The 23,131-nt window shown below is 43.2% G+C and overlaps 1 protein-coding gene across 4 annotated transcripts in view; it reads right to left on the bottom strand.

Annotated features, from left to right (window-relative positions):
• Positions 1–23,131, bottom strand: part of UBR1 (ubiquitin protein ligase E3 component n-recognin 1) — a 531,921-nt gene that overhangs the window by 451,504 nt on the left and 57,286 nt on the right. For all 4 annotated transcript variants that reach the window (XM_033952836.1, XM_033952835.1, XM_033952834.1 and 1 more), the window contains exons 6-7: positions 17,009–17,150; positions 6,606–6,668 (exon numbers count right to left, since the gene is read on the bottom strand). In XM_033952836.1, coding sequence (XP_033808727.1) covers positions 6,606–6,668; positions 17,009–17,150 — 205 coding nt within the window. The remainder of the gene's footprint in view (positions 1–6,605; positions 6,669–17,008; positions 17,151–23,131) is intronic.

The following is a 23,131-nucleotide window of genomic DNA, read 5'->3' on the forward strand; positions in this document are numbered from 1 at the left end:
ATCACAAAAGTGCCATCTAAGCTTTTGAATATGTATTGATTTCTTATTCAGCATACTTTTTTACAACGGGGGAGGGGGGGACTTTCATGCATCCATTACTCTTTTCGAAGATTACTGTATTCATGTGACTATTCTCTTTCTCCTTCATTCTATGACCTCTTGTTCCAAAATTTTATTAGGTCTTTCTTCATGTTATTCACACCATCAGGGTGTCTACTCTATTGCAGATTTTCGTATCAACCGTAAAGACGCAAATCTTACTAGACAGCCCTTCAACAATATCACTTATAAAAATGTTTTAAAAAAACAGGCCAAAGAACAGAACCTTGAGGCACACCATTAGTAACATCCCTTTCCTCAGAGCAATCTCCATTAACCACTACCCTCTGTCGTCTTCCACTCAACCAGTTCTTGACCAAGTCCGTCACTCTGGGGCCCATCCCGAGGGAACTCAGTTTATTTATTAAACACCACAGTTGAAGTGGACTTAGACCAGATATACTATCAGATCGACAAACTTAAAAGTGACAAATCCCCTGGACCGGATGGGATTCATCCGAGAGTCTTAAAGGAATTGAAGGTTGAAATCGGAGAGTTATTGCAAAAACTTGCAAACCTGACAATCAGAACTGGACAGATACCGGACGACTGGAGGATAGCGAACGTCACCCCAATTTTCAAAAAAGGATCGAGAGGGGAACCGGACAACTATAGACCTGTGAGTCTTACGTCTGTCCCTGGCAAGATGGTTGAAGCACTGATCAAGGATAGCATAGTCCGGCACTTGGACGCACACGACTTGATGAAACCCAATCAACATGGATTCAGGAAAGGGAAATCATGTTTGACGAATTTACTCCAATTTTTTGAGACCGTGAACGAGCAAATTGATAGTGGGAAGCCGGTGGACATAATATACTTGGACTTCCAGAAAGCGTTCGACAAAGTTCCACACGAAAGACTTCTCAGGAAACTACAAAGCCATGGCATAGAGGGGGATATACAAAGGTGGATAGGCAAATGGCTGGAAAACCGAAAGCAGAGAGTGGGCATAAATGGGAAGTTCTCCGACTGGGAGAAAGTGACTAGTGGTGTACCCCAGGGCTCGGTACTTGGGCCGATCCTTTTTAATATTTATATCAATGACCTGGAGGAAGGAACATCCAGTGAGATCATCAAGTTTGCAGACGATACAAAACTATGCCGGGCAATCAGATCGCAGGATGATAGAGAGAAACTCCAGAGCGACTTGTGTCGGTTAGAAACATGGGCGGAGAAATGGCAGATGAAGTTCAATGTGGAGAAATGCAAGGTAATGCATTTAGGCAATAAAAATAAGGAATACGAGTATACAATGTCAGGTGCAACTCTGGAGAAGAGTGAACAAGAAAAGGACCTGGGTGTACTGATAGATAGGACCCTGAAGCCGTCGGCACAATGCGCGGCAGCGGCAAAGAAGGCAAATAGAATGTTGGGCATGATAAAGAAAGGAATCTCGAGTAGATCGGAGAAAGTTATAATGCCGCTTTATAGGGCAATGGTCAGACCACACTTGGAATACTGCGTCCAACATTGGTCTCCCTACCTAAAGAAGGATATAAAACTGCTGGAGAGGGTGCAGAGACGAGCAACAAAACTGGTGAAGGGTATGGAGAAACTGGAATACGAGGACAGACTTATAACACTAGGATTGTTCTCCCTTGAGAAAAGGAGACTGCGTGGGGATATGATCGAGACCTTCAAAATACTGAAAGGAATCGACAAAATAGAGCAGAGAAGATTATTTACATTGTCCAATTTGACACGGACTAGAGGACATGTAATGAAGCTAAGGGGGGACAGGTTCAGGACTAATGTCAGGAAGTTCTGCTTCACTCAGAGAGTGGTTGACACCTGGAATGCCCTCCCAGAGGAGATTATGACGGAATCGACCGTCCTAGGCTTCAAGAGCAAACTAGATGCATATCTCCTTAAGAGAGGCATATAAGGATATGGTGGACTATAAATTAAGCCAGGTGTACACCTGGCAGGGCCTCCGCATGTGCGGATCGCCGGACTTGATAGACCGAAGGTCTGATCCGGAGAAGGCAGTTCTTATGTTCTTATGTTATGTGTGGAACACTGTCAAAGGCTTTGCTAAAATCTAAATACACCACATCTAGCGCACTGCCTCTATCCAATTCTCTGGTCACCTAGTCAAAGAAATTAATCAGATTTGTCTGACAACACCTATCTTTAGTGAATCCATGCTGCCTCTGATCCTGTAATCCACAGGATTCCAGAAACTTCACCATTCTCTATTTTAAAAGCATTTCCATTGATTTGCTTATCACAGAAGTCAGACTTACTGGCCTGTAATTCCCTACTTCTTCCTTACTTCCACTTTTATGTAGAGGGACCACATCCACCTTTCTCCAGTCCTCCAGTACCACTCCCAATTCTAGAAAAGCATTGAAAAAAATCAGTCAGCGGAACCTAAGTTCCTTCAGCAACCTCAGATGTACACCATATGGCCCCATCACTTTGTCTACATTTAATTTAGCTAGCTCCTCATGAACACAGCCCTCTGAAAATCAATCAGGGTCTACAACTCCTCCATCCCTATTTGCATTTATCTTCTGGGGGTCCTGCTCCTGGCTCTTCAGTCGTGAACACAGAACTGAAATATTTGTTTAGCAATTCAGCCTTTTTTTAAAATCAGCTTCTACATATTCCTCCCCTTCACTACTGAGTCTTATAATGCCACTTTTGCACTTCTGCCTATCAATCAATGATATATCTAAAAGATGTAATCTCTCTGTTTTACTGTGTCATCTATTTTTTCTTCCATTTGTATCTTTGCTTTCCTGACTACTCAACCAGCCTCTCTTAACTTTTCAAGATATTTTTGCCTATCTTCCTCTTTGTGCAATCTTTTGTAGTTTATAAAAGCTAGCCTCTTATTCCTTACTAGAGAATGACACGGGGAAAAAATCTGTCCCCATCACTGCCCCGTCCCCAGCCCACTGTCCCCTTCACCGTCACCGCCATCCCCTTCACCGTCCCGTCACCGTCACTGCCATCCCATTCACTGCCCCATCACCGTCCCCGCAGCATCCATATAAGCCTCAGTACTGCAATATTTAGCTTATTCCTTCCTTATAAATCAAAATTCTGGTTGCTGAACTAGAGAAAGAGATGTTCAGCTGGCGGGGCTTTGTTTATAAATTTTTATCAACATAACTAATATACTACTTTATCCTAAAGCAAAAAATAAAAATAAATAGAATTTTTTTTTTCTACCTTTGTTGTCTGGTTTCTGCTTTCCTCATCTTCTCATTCAATTCCTTCCATACACTGTGTGTCTTCTCTCTGCGTCTTCCATTTGCTCTGTTACTGTGCCTCTCCCTTCACCCCCCCCCCCAATTAGTCTGGCATCCATCTTCTTCCCTCCGCTCCCCCATAGTCTGGCATCTGTCTTCTTCCCTTCCAGCGTCTTCTCCCCACTCTGTCTTCCACATTTCCCTTCAGGGTCTGTTCCTCTCCACCCTCCTTCAATGTCTGTTCTATTCCTTTCCACCACCACCCTTCCCTCCCTCCTTCACCATCAGTTCCTTTCTACTACCCTTCAGCTCCTCTCGAACGGCCTATCTATCTACCTCCCTCCCTCTTACTTTTGTGGCACATTACAATGTAATTTGTGCAAGCTGCTGGAGCTTGCGAGCTCAGTCCCCAAACAATCTCACTTCTGTGTTCCTATTTTCCCCATTTCTAATATCTCCCCTATGTATCTGTGTCCATATACCATCCCCATGGCATGTATGTCTCCTTTATGTGTCCATATACCATCCCCATGGCATGTATGTCCCCTTTATGTCTCTGTCCCTATGCCCCCATGCACATAATTTCCCCTCTGTTTCTGTTACCTTCCTGTGTCCAGATTTCCCCTCTCTTCCTCTTCCACACCAATGTGTCTCTTCTCTTCAACCCTATCTAGCTTCTTTCCCTCTTTCTCTCCCCCCCCCCCCCCACTGCTTCCAGCATCTGGCTCACCTGCCTGTCCTCTCCTTTCTTTCCTGCTTTGGGTTTCTTTCTCTCCCTCTTCATCCCCTTGGCCCAGAATAATAATAATAATAATTTTATTTCTTGTATACCGCTATACCGTGAGGTTCAAAGCGGTTATCTCTTTCCCTTTCACTCCCTCCTTCCTAGTGTGAGCCGGGAACACATGCGATTGCGTGGTCCAGCAGCCCCCTCCCGCCCGATTGCAGCGTTCCGTCAGCTCCCTCCCTCCACCTCACCTTAGATGTCAAGTTTGCCGGCTTTCTTTTTCGCCCAGCCGCACGCACGGCTGCTCAGTTGTTCAATCTTCTCCTGACGCAACCGGAAACAGGAAGTTGCAGAGGAGAAGATTGAACAACTCGAGCAGCCGCGCATGCGTGGCTTTTTGAAAGCGTGCGGCTGGGCAAAAAAGAAAGCCGGCAAACTCTGCATATAGGGTGAGGTGGAGGGAGGGAGATGGCGGAACGCTACGATTGGGTGGGTGGGGGCTGCTGGACCGCGCAATCCTTGATTGCCTCACTGCGGAGACAAGACCATTCACAACTCCACGGGGCGGTGAATGGCCTTGTCCCCGTCCCTGCAACAACCACTATTTTTTCTTTCCCCATTTCGGCAGGTTACCCGCGGCTACTTGCGGCTAGCCGCGGGTAACAACCACCGTGTCATTCTCTATTCCTTACCTTCTCAGCTACTACTTTTGAGAACCAAAGCAGCCTTCTTTTCCTTTTACTTATTTGCCTCACAGAAAGGTTTAACACCCTTAGAATATCTCCTTTCAGTTTTGCCCACTCTCTATACCAGGAGTGCCCAAAAAGTCGATCGCAATCAACCGGCAGATCGCAAAGGCAACACAAGTCGATCGCGTTGCCTTTGCATTTTACTTGCTTCCCAAGAGGCAGATGGACCCGAAGCATCCTGGCGGTCCTCGCACGCCCAGCAGCTCCACTCACTATCTGCACGGAACGGTGCCAGTCACTCAGTCAGCCTCTCTCCCACTCCCCCCACCGTCCTACCTTCTCTCAGGGATTCCCAGGCCAGCCATAGAGCTTTCCCCTCTGCCACGGGCCGCCCCACCGGAAGTAGGAAGTTGCAGAGGGGCAGGAAGCGGCAGAGAGCGCAAGCTCCGGGGGATCAGTCACGAGCACCCTCGGAGACGGCGGTGCAGAGGGTAGAAGTGGGAGGAAGGAAGGATTCGGGGGGGGGGGGGGAGAGAACCGATCGAACGCCTTTTCGCTTCATTGATGTCCTCGGGGGGGACCATCCTTAGAAATACATGCAGAAACTCCCGTTCTGTGCAGCAGTTTGTGACAGGTAGTGTTTGTGGCTCCTAGGGGAAGAAGGGGAGGTGGTGGTTTGGAGGCCTGTGCCCCGATGGTGGCGGCGGTTTGGAGGCCTGTTCCCCGATGGCGGCGGCAATGGCTTGGGAGCAGGCAGGGAGACAGAAAGAAGGGGGAGCAGGGAGACAGAAAGAAAGGGGGAAAGGAGAGAGAAAGACAGACAGAAAGAAAGAGGGGCAGGGAGACAAAGAAAGAAAGACAGAAAGAAAGGGGGGACAGGAAGACAGAAAGAAAGGGGCATGGAGAAAGATAGACAGAAAGAAAGGGGGACAGAGAGACAGAAAGAAAGAAAGGGGAGGGGGGCAGGGAGAGTGGAAGAAAAAGTTGAAGGGGGGAATGAGGTCTGGAAGCATACAGCAGGCTGAAAGAAGGGAAGAAATATTGGATGCACAGTCAGCAGAATAAAATGCAACCGAGACTCATGAAATCACAGACAACAAAGGTAGGAAAAATGATTTTATTTTCAATTTAGTGATCAAAATGTGTCCATTTTGATAATTTATATCTGTTGTCTATATTTTGTACTATGGCCCCCTTTTACTAAACCGCAATAGCAGTTTTTAGCGCAGGGAGCTTATGAGCATTGAGAGCAGCGCAGGGCATTCAGCACAGCTCCCTGCGTTAAAAACCGCTATTGCGGTTTAGTAAAAAGGGAGGGGGTATATTTATCTATTTTTGTATAGCTGTTACTGAGGTGACATTGCATAAAGTCATCTGCCTTGACCTCTGAAAAAACCCCGGAATATAAATGATAATTAACATTTTCTCTGTGTACAATGTGCTTTGAGTTTTTTTAAAATTTTATTGTTGGTAGATCATTTTGACTTGGTCATTTTAAAAGTAGCTCACAAACCCAAAATGTTTGGGCACCCCTGCTCTATACCCATCTTAATATTAAACAGTACCATGCAGTGATCACCACATGCCAGATGATCACCCACTGTAACATCAGAAAACTTTCCCCATTTGTAAGCACTAAGTCCAGTATAACTCCAACCTGCGTGGGTTCAATTACCAACTGCTGGAATAGATCTTCTTGTAGAAAATCCAAGACCTTCCTACTTCTAGAAGGCCCCACAATAGGGATACCCCCAATCAACATCTGGCAAGTAATCAGCCTCATAACATTTTTTTTCCTGTAGTATTTCTAAAATGTCAGTAACATATATTAAGTAGAGAGCTGAATAAAACAGTGTTAAACTGAAAGCATGACACAATAAATGTTACCTTGATGTCATCTTCCACTTCTTGACAATCCATAAAGTTACCTCCTTTAACAGCCCTCCGTCCCTTTTTTAAAAGAAAAATAATACTATAAACTTTGAAAACATGAAATTCTTCTAAACAGTAGTCTTATTTTCTAAAGGAAAAGTCAAGTTAAGGCAAAGGCATCAAATTATACAATGAAATAAAAGGAAACAATTACATTTTTTTAATGTGTAGAAGAGAAAAGAATATAATCGGATAATCCATTTTTAAAAAATCAGTCTTTTAAGAGAGGATTCCTACTCCAAAATCAGTACTCAATTTGTAAAGGAAAGAATCTAAAATATCCCTACATATATACAAGGGTGAATTGAAAATTAAAGGCAACTGTTAAATTATGCGATAACCAGAAAAGAGCTAGAGAAATGCAACACATGTCATGGCCTGTTGGATAGTTCATCCATGCACAGTGCAGCAATTAGGGCTCCTTTTACTAAGCTGCGTTAGGGCATTAATGCGCGGAATAGCGCACACTTCAATGCCACGCGCGCTAGACGCTAATGCTAGCATTGAGCTGGCTTTAGTTCTAGCCGCGTAGCGTGAGATTAGTGCGCGCTAATCTGCTGCGTGCGCTAAAAATGCTAGTGCACCTTAGTAAAAGGAGCTCTTAGCCTTTAGTCGTGTTGTAACCACAAGGTCAGAAACATGGATGCTCCATTGCAAGATTGCACCATCAAAGAACATGTAGTAGTGTGCTTTTTTTGGGCAGAGGAATTGAAACCTGTGGAAATTCACTTTCGGATATTGACTCAGTATGGACATAGCACCATGAATCAATGAAAGGTGCATGAATGGGTAAAAAGATTTCAAGCAGGAAGAACAGGTGTAACCAACAAAGGTTGTTCTGGTCGCTCTTCAACATCAAAGACAAATAGACATTGACAGGGCAGATGCCTTAATTAGAGAACACTGACGGATAATGGTGTCTCAATCGACTGCAAATTTAGATATCAGCTATGTATCTACATTTAAGATGAAAATAGGAAGGAATCTTTATCAGAAGACCATAGACTTTAACAATTTATATATATATATATATATATATATATATATATATATATATATATATTTTGTTTTGAATTGTATGTATCTTTTTGAAAGGTGGGAAGACCTCAAGTGTTCACAGCTATATGCCTTTGGAACAAGTCCAGTCAAAACGGTCACTTAGTGAACTATCATTGGTCTCATATACCCTTCTTGTATTTTATGTTTTGGCACTTGTCACAATAAAGTATTTTTCATTAATGGTTCAATTTTTCTATATTTGGGGGTTTTTTTTGCTTCTTAAAAAACTGAATACTTAGCTTTTTTTGTAGTAACGGTACTAACAGCTCTTAGCTATACAGAGTGGCTTAAAAGGTAACTCAGCTGATATAAACAGCTCTCAGCTGGTTTCACTCGAATGCGAGCTTCATCAGGAAAGATTCAGCTATGCAGGCTGATGGTTCAAAGCCATTTAGCCATCATTTAACCTCACTCAGCCAAAAATCACCCGACTGGGAGGAAAACCCCTACAAAATGCTGTAGGGAAAAAAAATGGAAAACTAACTAAATTTCTTGACATATCGGTTTTAAATACTTTAATCCATTCATTAGTCATTTCTTGTCAGGATTATGGCAATGCCTTATACCATGGTATTACCAAAAAAGAGTTAAAATGTCTACAAATAATCCAGAATACAGCAGTAAAAGTCATTTACAAGGCCAAAAAATTCGACCTCTTCTGATAAAAGCCCATTGGCTTCCCATCCATCACCGTGTCATTTATAAAACTCTATTATTGACTTTTAAAACAAGAAACTCTGTACAGCAAGAATTCATTAATAAATTTTTGATTCCGTACACTACATCGCGTTTTCTTCATTCTTTGGAGCAAAATTTATTAGCAATCCCAACCTTGAACCATATTAATACTAGAAGAAACACTATCTTTTCAGTAGTTGCCCCAACTCTCTGGAATTCGGCACCAAATGCTCTAAGAGAGATAATTAATCTTGAGAAATTTAAATCTTTTCTTAAGACATTCCTTTTTAAATATGCCTTTCAAGTATAAATGTCCTTTTAAGGATTAAAAATTTTTTTTTATCTTTTATGAGTCCGCTTGTATTGGACTTACTTGTTTTTAACCCCTTCCTTTTGTTTATACCTTTATACCAGGGCTGCCCAAGTCCGGTCCTCAAGATCTACTGGCAGGCCAGGTTTTCTGGATATCCACAATGAACATGCACGAGAGAGATTTGCATACCAAGAAGGCAGTGCAGGCAAATCTCTCTCATGCATATTCATTGTGGATATCCAGAAAACCTGGCCTGCCAGTAGATCTCGAGGACCGGACTTGGGCAGCCCTGCTTTATACCTTACTTTTCTTTAATCATTGTAGTTCTCCCCATTTTTTCCCACTCGTACCCGTTTGTCCAGTCGAGTATGTTATTGTTTTGTCGTGTATGGGTTTTTTTTTGTTAAAATTATGTTATGTTAATTTTACCCTATTTTATCTTATTTTAAAATGTATAACCACCTTGATATAAATTGATATGGTGGTATATCAAAATTTCAATAAACTTGAAACTTGAACAGAAAGGATTTGCAAGACTGCCTTAATTGCATGCTTTGTTATATTCCACCTGGTCAGTGGACCTCGGTCAAAGTTTTTCTATGATTTTATATTTAACTAGTGTTTATTAAGCCCATTACATTAACGGGTGCTAGTAAAGCCTCCTTCCCTCACATGTCCCCTATTTTCAGCCCGAGCTCCAAATTCATTTTTACTCCGCCCTCAGCCCCCTTTTCCCACCTTTTCCCTTTCAGCTTCCAGTCCCAGCCCCCTTTTCTCACCAGCAGCATTTCCCTCCCTCCCCCCCCCCACTTCCCTGCCGGCATCTGCTTCTCCCCCTCGCCTGCACTGCTCCTAGGCCTGCTGTGGTAGTTTTGTTGCTGGAACCGGAGAGGTGCGTGTTCATGGAGCCGGCACTGCCTGAAGTGTGAGGGACGGCTTCGGTGATGTGTGTTTGTTTTCCTGGCTTCTGCAGCTTTGAACGGGGTGATGTGCGTCTGATAGGAGCCACCGTGATAGGCCCTCTGTGAGGAGACATTCGGCACCGCGCGTCTTTTTCCTTGCTCTATAGGTCGGCTCTGGAGGTGCAACGTGTGTGCTGGGAGCTGGCAGTGTAGAGCAAGAGGGCCAGCAGTGCGAGCACAGGAAATGGCACGGTAGTTTTATTTCCTGCTTGCTTGCTATGCTGTCGGGGGCGACGCACATCTGCAGGAAACCGGCTGTGAAGGTATCTTCTGTCCACTGCGGCCAGCCCTAGCAGAAACAGGAAGTTGTAAGAGGGCGGGCCACAGTGGAGAGAAGACGGCGAGGCCAGCGGCAGCACGGCACAGCACTTTGCGGGCGGGTGAGCAGGCGAGAGGGAGGAGGGGGGAGAAGAAGATGCTGGCAGTGCAACTGAGCCCCCCCAACTCCCCGTTCCGAATCAGTGGCGGTAGTGAGGAGGCACTGTGGCGGTGAGTGAGGGCGGGAGGTGGGAGTCGCCAGCGTGTTTCCTGCCTCCATGTTCGAAAATGGAATTCAGCACGGAGGGACACAGCACACTGTCAGGAAACACGCCGTCCTAAGTGCGCATGCACACTTATGATTTTATTATAGAGGATAACTCTCTAGTTACCGCCCAAAGCTTGCTATTAGGCGACATCAATCTTTCTCTGGAATCAGAAGATAATCAGGAAGTGACTGATTTCAAAGTTTTTCTGTCCTCCTTAGATTACGCATTGCCACAATTCTCTAAATCTCATATAGGAGGTCACCACCTAGATTTAGGGCCTGTTTTACAAAACCGTGCTAGCAGCTGCCACGCGGCAACAGCCCCAAAGCCCTTTAAATCTCTATGGGCTTCGGGGCTGTTACCGCACTGCAGCCGCTAGTGCAGCTTTGTAAAACAGGCCCTCAGTCTCACTTAATACTAAATCTAAAGTAACAGGAAAAATCTATCTGAAGGATGATAAGATGGCAACCTACACCTTAGTCAGACCATTTTATTTGTTACTTTACTCTAGGATGGGCTAAAAAACTCATTCCGAAAGCAAAACTGAATAAACAAGAATTGAATTATTAGAAAGAAACGGACAGTGCGATGATTTGAAAGAAAATGGTTAAAATCTAAACTAATTACAGATAAAGAAAGATGGCGGACAGAGGTTGGAATTTATAAATTAAAAAGAAAAGAAAAATGAAAGGCTTACTTTTCAACTCAGGTAGGCACTACCAACATTAATATAAAAAAACTATTCAATTTGGTGAATAAGGTGTTTAATACAACAAAAAACCTACAAGTATCCCAACAGCCACTACCCACCGCAAATGACCTGGCTACATTCTTCAGCTCTAAAATTACGGGTTTACAAGCTTCATGCTTGCCATGCCCGGGGAATACGAGAGATTGTTTGGGATGAGTTCGAGATGAAGTTCATGTAGATCTAATATGGTCCACTTTTGACAACCCAGAGTGGGTAGATTTTACCAAACTTTTTTGCAGATATTCTAAATCTTAGATTCCTGTCCTGCTAATCTTATGTCTTGTGCTCCTCCAGGATTTCAAATAAAAGTGTTAGAATGGATAACTGATTCCTTAGATTATGGTATTTTCCCTCAAGAGGGTAATATAATTATTACCCCAATCATTAAAAATAACAAGGAACCATCAAATTATCGACCAATAGCATCCATCATGGAGGGGTTGGTGCAAATAGAATTAACAAAATATTTGGATCATCATTTCTTGTTACATGATTCTCAATCAAGTTTCAGATCCCCCTTTAGCTACTTTACTTGATTATTTGAACAGTCTTTTAAGTTGGAGTAGTAGTGCTCTAGTACTTCAATTTGATTTGACTAGCACCTTGTAGACTATCTCAAATTGTTGGAATTGTTGGACACCTTGGGAATTCAGGGTAAAGTCCTCACATGGTTTAAAGTTTTCTCAAATCAAGACTTTATCAGGTCAGATTCAATGATACATCTTCTGTTATCTGGAAAATCCCTGAAGAGTTCCACAGAGCTCCCCACTTTCCCATGTGTATCTTTCTCCACTGGGCCATTCATTGAGTAATCCAGGTTTAAAGTTCTTCAGCTATGCGGATGCTATCACAATAGTCATCCCATGTTGTGGAGCTTTACCCAATAGTATCCAACTTATTGGTGCGTCCACATCTGGAATACTGCGTTCAGTATTGGTCGCCGCACCTCAAGAAGGACATGGAGGTACTTGAGAGAGTCCAAAGGAGAGCAACGAAACTGGTAAAAGGGCTGGAACACTGCCCATACGCCGAGAGGTTGGATAGGCTGGGGCTCTTCTCTCTGGAAAAAAGGAGGCTCAGGGGAGATATGATAGAGACCTTCAAGATCATGAGGGGCATAGAGAGGGTGGATAGGGACAGATTCTTCAGACTGAAGGGGACAACAAGTACGAGGGGGCATTCGGAGAAACTGAAGGGAGATAGGTTCAAAACAAATGCAAGGAAGTTTTTTTTCACCCAAAGGGTCGTGGACACTTGGAATGCGCTACCGGAGGAAGTGATCAAGCAGAGTACGGTACAGGGATTCAAACAGGGATTGGACGGATTCCTGAGGGATAAAGGGATCGTGGGATACTGAGGGAGGAGCTGGGATGTAACACAAGTATAGAAAGCTAACCAGGTAATAAGTACAGAAACCCAACCAGGTCGTGCATGTGCAAGACCGGAGGGTTAGGACTTCGATGGGAAGATAGGACTTCAATGAGAAATCAAGATGGCAAGGGAGCCCCTTCTGGTGATTCAGACAGGTCGTGACCTGTTTGGGCCGCTGCGGGAGCAGACTGCCGGGCAGGATGGACCTACGGTCTGACCCGGCGGAGGCACTGCTTATGTTCTTATTGAGCCAGTATTGCTTCTGAAGGAGTCCTGCATGCAGGAATTTAAATTGAAATTAAATCAGGACAAAACTAAAAAAAATTTTTTTTTTGTCTCAAAAGATCCCTTTTGAACCAATAATCAAGATTAATTCAGTATGATATACATTAAGTCCAACAATTAAAATACTGGGAGATGATCTTGATCAGTGCCAGACAAGAAGAATCAGATTGATACAGTAGTCCAAAAAAGATATTATACTTTATGAAAACTACACACCGTTAAACCTTACTTTAAGGCTGCTGCTTTCAAAATCCTTGTTCGGTCACTACTCTTAAGCCTATTGGACTACTGTAATATTGTTTATCTGAAAAGCACCAAGAAAAATATGGCTAGACTGACCTTGGTTCAGAATACGGCGGTAAGATTGATTTGTGGTCTGAGGAAATTTGATCATGTGACACCTTGATACCGTGAGCTGCATTGGCTTCTGGTGGAGGCTCGGGTAATCTTTAAGTTGGGATGTTTATACTATAAAGTAGCCTTCGGACTTGCTCCAAGATAACTTGTTGACAGGTTTGATATAGTGTCACAGAAGAATAGCAGGAAATCACATGCTTTATTTACGTTTCCTTCAGTTAAGGGCTGTAAAAGTAAGAAATATCACGGCATATTCTTGCCTATCAGGCGGCGTATTATGATAAATATTTCCAACTACTGTTATCTAGATCTATTTCATATGAACATTTAGAAAGTTGTTGACAACCTTCTTCTTCTCCAAATTTTTGATCAACTAGATATTCTTGCATTTTTTCATAACATTCTCTTTATTTTCCTTTAGCATAATCTTTTCTTAACCGCGTTGAACTCATGGCTATACGGTCTAGAAATTTGCTGTTATGTTCTCATCCATTTAGAGGTATTCAGTGATTTACTTACCAGAGGGCTTATACTCATCCGGTGGCTTTGATCACCCTGACCCATCACTTCTAGCTTAAAGCCCTCTTCAGGAAAATACTTTTAAAACCAAGAAGAGGCAAAATATTAGAAACAATTATAAAAAATAAAATTGTAGACAAACATGATTTAATGGGACCGGGTCAGTATGGGTTCAACTGAGGAAGGAGATCTTGCCTTGCCTTCTTTGAAGGTATGAATAAACATATGGATAAAGGTGAGCCAGTTGATGAAGTGCATCTAGATTTTCAGAAAGCTTTTGCCAAAAGTTTCTTATGAGAGGCTCCTGAGAACATTAAAGGGTCATGGATAGGAGGCAATATTCAGTTGTGGATTAGGAATTAGTTATCAGGTAGAAAACAGAGAGTAGGGTTAAATGGCTGTTTTTCTCCATGAAGGATGGTAAATAGTGGAGAGCCGCAGGGATTTGTACTGCGATTGGTGCTATTTAACTTATTTATAAATGATCTAGAAATTGGGACGACAAATGAAGTGACTAAATTTGCAGATGACACTAACTGTTCATAGTCCAAAGTCCGTTATTGAGACAGACATGGGGTAAGCCACTCCTTCCCTAGATCGGTAGCATGGAATGTTGGGGTTTTGTCAGGTACTAGTGACCTGGATTGGCCAGCATGAGGATGGGCTCCTAGGCTAGATGGACCATTGGTCTGACCTAGTAAGGCTGTTCTTATGTTCTTATAAAGGCATCTAAAATGGGACTAGCAAACTTGAAACATAGAAACATGATGGCAGATAAAGGCCAAATGGCCCATCTAGTCTGCTCATCTACAGTAACCATTATCTCTTTCTCTCTCTGAGAGATCCCACGTGCCTATCCCTGACCCTCTTGAATTTAGACACAGTCTCTGTTTCACCACCTCTTCCGGGAGACTGTTCTAAGCATCTACCACCCTTTCCGTAAAAAAAAGTATTTCCTTAGATTACTCCAGAGCCTATCACCTCTTAACTTCATCCCATGCCCTCTCATTGCACAATTTCCTTTTAAATGAAAGAGACTCGACTCATGCACATTTATAGTTGAAAGCATAACCATTCTGAATCAAAGCCATCACCCACTGAACTGAAAGAATAGTCTTCTTCCAAAGGTACAGAAGTTTGCTCCCTCTCTCCACCTGTAAAGAGATCCCACTGACCTTTACTGGGAACTTTTTGAGGAAGTGTACAGTGCTTCCCAATCTCTTAGTCTTGAAAAATGAATGCCACCACTGTGTGCCTGCAGCAGAATAAGAATCCTTGTTAGAGATTCGAGGACATCCCCCATCCCTGGCACAAGATCTACTAGTGGATGCCTTACTGAAACAGGACCTGTCTTCTTGATGGTGCTAGGACTCGCCCAAATCCTTAACTTTGAGATCTTCCCTAAAAGCAGGTCACTTCAGAAAATAAATTTACTTAAATGAAGTCTTAAGAGGCAGAAACAGCTTCGAAAACCACCTTTAATTCCAAATTGGCTACCTCTGATGAAACCAGAAGCTGCTGAATCCAGTATACCAACGCCTAAACTACACAATCTCAATAAACTGCTGCCTGGATCTCAACAGCCACTGAACTAAATGCCTGTTTAAAATGCAGCTCAACTTTCCAGCAATGAGCATCCCTAAAAGAAGAACCTCCTTCAACTAAAACTGTGGATCCTTATGGCTCTGCCATCACCAGGGCATCCACTTTCAGGACACAAGAAAGCTGGTCCAGATCTGCATAGAGAGAAGGGTACAATTTTATTACTCAATTTAGAACCCCTGATGACCAAATCCAAGACTTTCCATTCTACACAGAAACAGAAAACCTTAGCAGGTTTTCTCCTACCCTCCAGGATAGGATCACAATCAGAAGAATACCGTGAATCTGTGGAGATAAAGATAGCAAAAACAACTTGATCAATAAGCGACTAGGTCTTCCCAGTGAAATAAACTACTGGGGAATTGTCCCTTTCCACTAGGGACAGTTCTCCAGACTTCATTCAGCAAGCAGTCTCTAAGGAAAAGATCACCACAAACATATCCTCTCCAACCCCAACATTATCCCATAGAGGATGATGGTTGGACTAGCATTATTCAGTGTCCGGACCCCCAAACAATGGACCTGGGGTTCTTATAACAATCAGAAGGTACCTCAAGAAGATCCAGGGACTCAGCCAGACCCTAAGATACTTTCCACAAAGAGCAGGGACCTGGAGCCCAGTCACAGCCTACCTAAAACTAGGCAAGAATTGTTGTCCTAGAATGATTATAAGACCCCTGTGTGCCTACCTCTCCCAATTCAACAAAACCAAAAACTCTTACAGCACGGGGCCAATCCCAAGCACTGCAGTAAAGGAGCATGGTCCTCTTTGGACCCAGTGAAAGAATTGCAGCCCACCAATAAAATGGCTGCTGTTCCTACCAAAAACTGAGGTACTGCGGCAGAACAGAGGCCTCTTCCACATTAAGGTTATCAGATGGCTCCAGGTCATGGGAAGACAAGTTGAACCATTCCTGGTTTTGCTTCCAATGCACTCACTGGGAGCAAAAGCCAATACTGGCTCAGCCTGTCCTCCATGACCTAGAATCATCTGGTAAACCTACCCTGAACGTTGAGAAGATGACTCCAGTCACAGTAAAAAGATGTTTCTAAAAGCAGTCATTACTTTGTGTGACTGTCCCCTTATGCTTCAAGAGAGCCAGGAAATGTTCCAGTTCTTGTTTAGGGAGAGAAAGATTCTGCTGTAATTTAATCCCTATGGCCTAACATGTCTGATACACTTATTTTTTTAAGAAACTTTATTCCCTTAGAAATTAAGGAAGGCCAAAATAAAATTCTACAGAGGAAGGAAAGGAGGAGAGGCACATCCTTTCTGGCAAGACCCTGCAAGAACTTATGCCAGATAGTTTTTCTGACTGAAGGCCCTTGGGCCAAGGCTCAGAATAGTAACACCTCCCACCCACCCCTCCCCCCAGAATCAACTAGAAGGATTCCTAGGAGTCTACATCAGCCAACCTCAAACCACTAGATACAGGCCATAGCTGTGTCCAGGGACGTTAAGCTTGTTACCACTACTAGTAGGGTCTAGCAGGATGATCAAGAATTGTAAATTTAGGTATTTTTTCCAAATATTGAGGAATTATGTGAAAGTTTAAAAATATCAGTATTTATTGGCGTTTTTATAGCACAAATGCCATTGCTTGGTTCTTTGCAATGTGGAATCACATACATTTGTATAGCCGATCAGTGTTAAAAAGGCACAATAATAGAGTGAATAATCCAAGGAAAGAGGAAGGAAAATACTGAAATAACCCCAAGGGAACTTGGAGTTTCCAGTGTTCTTTCAATAAACAATTATTTTACAACTTTTTTTTTTTTTTTTTTTTAAACTTCAAGGTGTTTTATTGATGTTTAATCAACTAAAACCTAAAATCAGAAAGCCAACATATTTCATACCAAAATAGTTATCTGAAGCAAACTATGAATCAGAAGCACACTACGAGACTGAAATAAATTTCATACAACACACATACCTCTTTATCTATTGCTACGGTATGTGACTGAGCTTCTCTCACATCACAAGCCAATGACCTCTGAAGACTGTAGATCACATGATCATAAGAATGATGCTCATCATTGAACAGGACACAGTAGTAACTGTCTGTCTTCTCAGTACTGGAAAAAGAATTCATATTTATCAAATCAGCTAGGAATGCCTTTGAAACAGCTGGTTGGCAGGTAGATGACCTGCAAAACTCCTCTTTGCAATTCCCTCCCTCTGGAATAAAAAATTAATCTACTTGAGAAACTGGGATATTTACTATAGATTTACTTTTTGCAAGAAGACCAACGACAGTTGTATAGCTGGGGGAGGATCTGGAGGGTGAGGGGGCACCTTGGCCTCCTCACTTTGGTTTCAGGCCTCTCAAAACTGCAGTACCATCTGCTGCTATGGCTGGTAAAGGTCTCCTCAAGCACCTCCAATGGAAGAGGTCCTTCGATGGTGGCTCTTTCCATGGGCCACTGCAGCCCCCTTCCCAATGATTGCTCTAAGGGGTCAGGTGATGCAACAGAGGTGGCCCGTGAAAAGTTGCAATCCACCAAGAAATAGGGAAAGTCAGCCTCTGCATATGTACAATAAGCAATCCATAAAAGAGCAGAGCAGTCCTGGTCTTCAAACCAATGGGAATTTAATGATAAACATGCAAATCAATATCAAGATTCGACTATGGCCGTGTTGCGGATACAAAGTCTGCCTCAGGAGTCTTAAAGTCTCATAAGTAGAAACAATTCACACACTAAAAAAGCTCATAAGCTGAAATAATTCACATATGGGAAAATATGTGCAGTTAAAAGAAAAATGTAACCGAAACACAACCAGTGTTGGGTCAAGTCTTCATATTGATTTGTATGTTTAACATTAAATTTCCATTGGTTTGAAGACCAGGACTGCTCTGCTCTTCTATTGAGGGTCCATGGAAAGTGCCACTGACTGCCAGGCTATCATTAGAGGACCTCTTTCACTGGTGGGGCTTAGGGACCCTCGTCATTTTAGGAATTTGAGGGTTGCAGGGGGCATGAAGAGGAGAGGGGAGGAAAGCAGGACGGAGGCAGGACAAATTGTTGTGTCCCCCACACTTTGGTCTCAAGCCCCTCCCCCACCAAAGGGAAGATTAGATTCTTACCTCGATAATCTTCTTTCTAGTAGAAAGGTGTATGAGTCTTGAACCAGTGTTATTCACCTCTAATCACAAGTTGTGTAGAAGGAATCATCTACTTGTTTTCTCTCTCTCTGCTCCATCTCCTACCTCACTGGGCTATGTTGTAGATCCTCAGTTCATATCAAAGCAGTTGGCCATCACTCTAAGAGGAAAAATGAGGTGGCAGGACACTGGGAACTGCCCAAACAACCACTTCTGCTCTGTTCTGCAATGATAAAAATGCAACAAATCAATGCAAATAGGAACATAAACTAAACAAGATAGAAACAACCAAGCCACCTACCTGAGAGCAATCAGCACTAACACTTATGTAGCTCTCAAAGTCTCTCATTTGCCTCCTCGCAATAGAGGAGGTATCTTATCACTCTTCAGACCTGTCTGACAGGAGACAACCAAACATCTGGAAATATATACATGTCAGCAGCATTATATAAAAATTTTAAAAATCTTACTTCAAATAAAGAAATTCCAGCTACTCAACCAGTAGGACCTATTGCTCAAGAATTAGCTCAGTATTTCACAGATAAGGTCATAAATTATCACAATCAAATGCTAAACCTGGCTATTTCTCTATCTCCTATTGTTCAAAACCTTGAGACTCTGCCATTAAGTAGAATGAGGTCATTTAACATTCCTTTACCACATTAGATCTATGCAACTATTAAATCAATAAATCCAAAAACATCTCCACAAGATGCTATACCAACATTGATTTTAAAGCACACCATTACACAACTTATGCCTTTTTTATCTTCTTTGATTACAGAACATTTAACTCTAGGTGAAGTTCCATCTCCACGTAAATCAGCAACCATCCATCCTAAGATCAAAGGCACTGCAAACACACCAAATTTATATTCCAATCAACCAATTGCAAACATTTCATTTGTTGCAAAAATCACTGAAAATATTGTTCACAGATAAGATTTTTTAGATAAAACCAATGTTTTACACCCTAATCAATACAGTTTTAGGAAAAATTATAGCATTGAGACTACACTGTTAGGTATTACAACCTATATAGCACTTAGCTCAAGGTAAATCAGTATTTCTTCTATCGTTAGATCTCTCAGCATCCTTCGATTTAGTAGATCATTCCATCTTTTTAACCAGATTGCAAGATATTGGGATCACCAATACTGTATTGAAATGGTTCCAATCGTTTCTTAAAGATCAAATTTACAATGTCTCTTTCAGTGGAAATACTTCTCAAAATTTCAATCTTCCTTCAGGTGTCCCTCAGGGCTCAACTCTTTCTCCTACTCTATTTAATATCTTCCTTTCTCCATTATTAACTCTTCTTCAATCTTTAGAATTCACCAAATCCCAATCATTGATCCTCTTGTCCATTCCAACATTAAAAGGTAAACTAAAATACTTAACAAATTGGCTCGCCCAAAATAAATTAATAATTAATCCATCTAAATCAGGGATGTCAAACTGAATCATATAAGAGGCCAAAATCTAAAACATAAGCTAAGTCTCAGGCCAAATTTTTTATTAAGATACTTAGGGGTCCTTTTATTAAGGTAAGCTAACCGATTTAGCGCACGCAAAATGTGCACCTTAATAAAAGGACCCCTTAGTCTTAGTAGAAGTATAGGGTTACAACCTCTCCAACCCCACGCTGGCTCTTTGATGTAAACAAAATAAATAAAAAAGACTTTTCCTCTCTCTTTTATGTCCTAGTTCACACTTGCTGTCTAACACCAGCTCTGGCAGGATACACATTTCAAATCTGACATATTGTAATCACAAAACAGAAAGTAAAATTATTTTTTCTACCTTTTGTTGTCTGGTCATTATTCAAATCATGTTGGTCCCAGGCTCTAGTTGTCTTCTCATAACTCGCTTGCCAGGGACTCCTTCCCATTATCGTTTTCTTCTTTCTCCATGTGAACCATCCATCTTCCATCTCTGTCCTCCCCTTTCGTTTTCCTTCCCTCCCCCAGAGGTCTGGCATCGTCCCTTTTTTTGTCTCCATCCCCGAAGCTGCAGCGATGGACCTATCTCTCCTTTTCTCAACTACCCTTTCATCCAGCATCTCTCCCTCCTTCCCCACCACCCCAGGGTCCACCAGCTCTCCCTTTCTCTTTCCAACTACCCTCCTATCCAGTATCTCTATCCCCCCCACACCATCCCTTGTGTCCAACTTCTCTCTCTTTCTGTTCCTCTCCTCCCTCCATCCCATTGTCCACCATAGCTCTTTCCTCTCCTCTGTTTTTAGGCCCACTATTTCTTCTCACCCTCAGTTCAGCATACTGCTACACCAGGGCCCACCGCAACTTCCCTCCCTGCCATCCCAAAGGCCTGCATCCTCTTTCTAGCACGGTCTCACCTTCAAACAACCTGCAGAGGATTGCTGGTGCTGCAGCGATACTTAGGCAGCGGAAATGGCCGCACAGATCCATCCAGAGATGGAAGCATTGGACCAGGTTGACCCTGGCGCGCGGAGCTTGCCAGAGCAAAAATATAGTCAGAAAGTCATTTGTGGCCTTCCGGTATCTCAAAAGGAGACACCGCACATCTAGAGACCTCAAAATATGGTCCTAGAGACTTAAGGGCCACCGTATGAGCAGACTGCTGGGCACGATGGACCACTGGTCTGACCCAGCAGCGGCAATTCTTATGTTCTGGGTATCCCAAGATCTACTAAGTTAGCTATATCCGCTGATGAAATATGCATCAGCAAAGGCAAACAGACTGAAGCCGAAACTAAAGCAATGACGAGAACTGGCCGCCGGCTTTCCGGTGCTCCAGCAAAGGAACAAATCGACATGCTGTAATCCAAAGGTGGAACAGACTGCTGCACAGGAGTCTGAGTGGGAGAGACAGGCATAGCCCTTATCTCATAAAAGCCCGATACATCAAATGCACAAATTCCAGCGGAAAATAGTCACCGGCGGCAAGAGCCGCTCTGCAGGACTCAGACTTGGAAGATTTATGAGACTTTTCTCCGGAACTGCGCTTACGTTTTACAGAAGAGCCTTTCGCGCTAACTTCAGGCATCCCGGACGCAATCACATCTCCAGTGGAACTGGAGGAAGGAAAGGCCTCTCCAGAGGAGGGTAGTGCGGAACCCACGCACGGTTCATATCCTCCACGGGCCACAGCACACGTGATGTATGGCTGCGAATCCGTCAGCCATCCGCCGCATTTTCGGCATGAATCCATGCCATCCTGTCCTGAGGAGGCCATATGTGAAGTTTAGAGCACAAACGAAGCTTCTAAGCCAAAAAATACTCTTTTAAAAACTTTAAAGAAAATCCAAAATGGCTGCCGTGGGTGCCAATTTTGCCCTAAAATGGCCTGTGAAAAATGTCGATTTTACAAATTTACAGGTGGGGGGGCCAGGGCATGCAAGGAAACCACCCAAAAGCCCAATTTTAGCACCCCCCAAAATTGCCAAACGCTGGGGCACACAGACACCACAGAAACATGTGCTGCAATAAAGATCAATGGCAAGCCAGCAAAACACAGTGCAAGCAAAGGAGATCAGTACCTCAGGAGCTGATAAACTGGATTTCAGGTCTTCTGACCGCCTCACCTTCCCTGTCACCTCAGACAACGACCATCAGGACCTCTCAGGGAAGACACGCAGTCCGGTTCCGATCCCGGCATACCTCCATGGAACCGCAGCAGCCTGCACTCTACCTCTTAGTGGACAAACCTGGGGTGAGATGGCTCCCGATCCCTGAGGCCCAATGTGATCTGCAAGCTGTCCACGGGGCTTACTTCAGTTTCTGCTAATAGGGCACTCCCCAGAAGCAGGCAATTTTTAAGTAAAAGTCTGTGATCTCCCGCCGAAGGATCACTCCCCCAGAGTGAATCCAAAGCACTTGAGCAACACCTGCAGCACAGAATAAAATAAAATACTAGAAATTGAGAAAAAAAATCATGAGCAGAAGAGACTAGAAGTTAGAAACAAGGCTGCAGAAACAAACTGAGCTTTGAGGGGAGTGTCCAGGGATGTGTCCTTGGAGAGGGGTTAGATTTGTTTGTAAGTTCTGCAGCCAAGGCTAGAAGTGCCTTTGGAAACAAAATCTCCTGCCCATTATCTGATCCAGATCATTCTACAGGTGGTGATAGAATAAGCAGAAACCTTGCTCATGAGCCTAAACACATCATATAGAGCATCTGTTATATAATCCAACCCCAAGATAAGCAACTGGGGATAGGCATCATTCTCTATCAACAGAGTTTGATGCAATCTAGTATGACAGGCATGTGTAACAAAGGAAGCTGCAGGTGCTGCCTTCAAGCCCAAAGCCAAGGCCTCACACTGCCTTCTGAGGATTAAATCCACTCTGCGGTCTTGCACTTTCTTTAAAATCATTCTACCTTCACTATCCAGCCTGGTACGTTTGGTAACCTCTGCTACCAATGAATCCACCTTAGGCGGGACATACAGCTGTTGATAATCAGGAGCCATCGCATACAACTTTGTCATAGTACTGGCAACCTGCAAGGGGCATTCCAAAGTCTCCCAATAATTTGTAATATCTGGATGTGAAAGAAAAAAAATGTGGTCTGAGACTTACAGCTGCTCAAGACAGAAAGCTGAGCAGCATAGGTCTGTAGGGGTTCCTATTTTAATTCCTGCAAGGAATCTGTAATGACCTCCAGGGGAACTACTGGTTTGAAAAGGCAGCGACCATCGGGTCCTCCTCATGGTCCAGGGCAGCCACAGCCTACCTGTGGATGAACCTTCGTTGGGGGAACCACATTATGCGAGGGTAAACTCTCCTGCGTGACCCCAAACAGTGCAGGCAGACCCCCAATATGTCAGATATTAGACTCACAAAATGAGGGGTAAAGCCCTGAACAGGATGCCCTAAGGGCCCCTGCAGGGACTCCCCTGATCTCCTGTGGGCTCAAAGAAGTCTGCATATCTGCATTTCACCAAAGAGGCAGAGTCGCTATTCGGCAGCTTAG

The sequence above is a fragment of the Geotrypetes seraphini genome, chromosome 7 (assembly GCF_902459505.1).
Source record: "Geotrypetes seraphini chromosome 7, aGeoSer1.1, whole genome shotgun sequence".
NCBI lineage: Eukaryota > Metazoa > Chordata > Amphibia > Gymnophiona > Dermophiidae > Geotrypetes > Geotrypetes seraphini.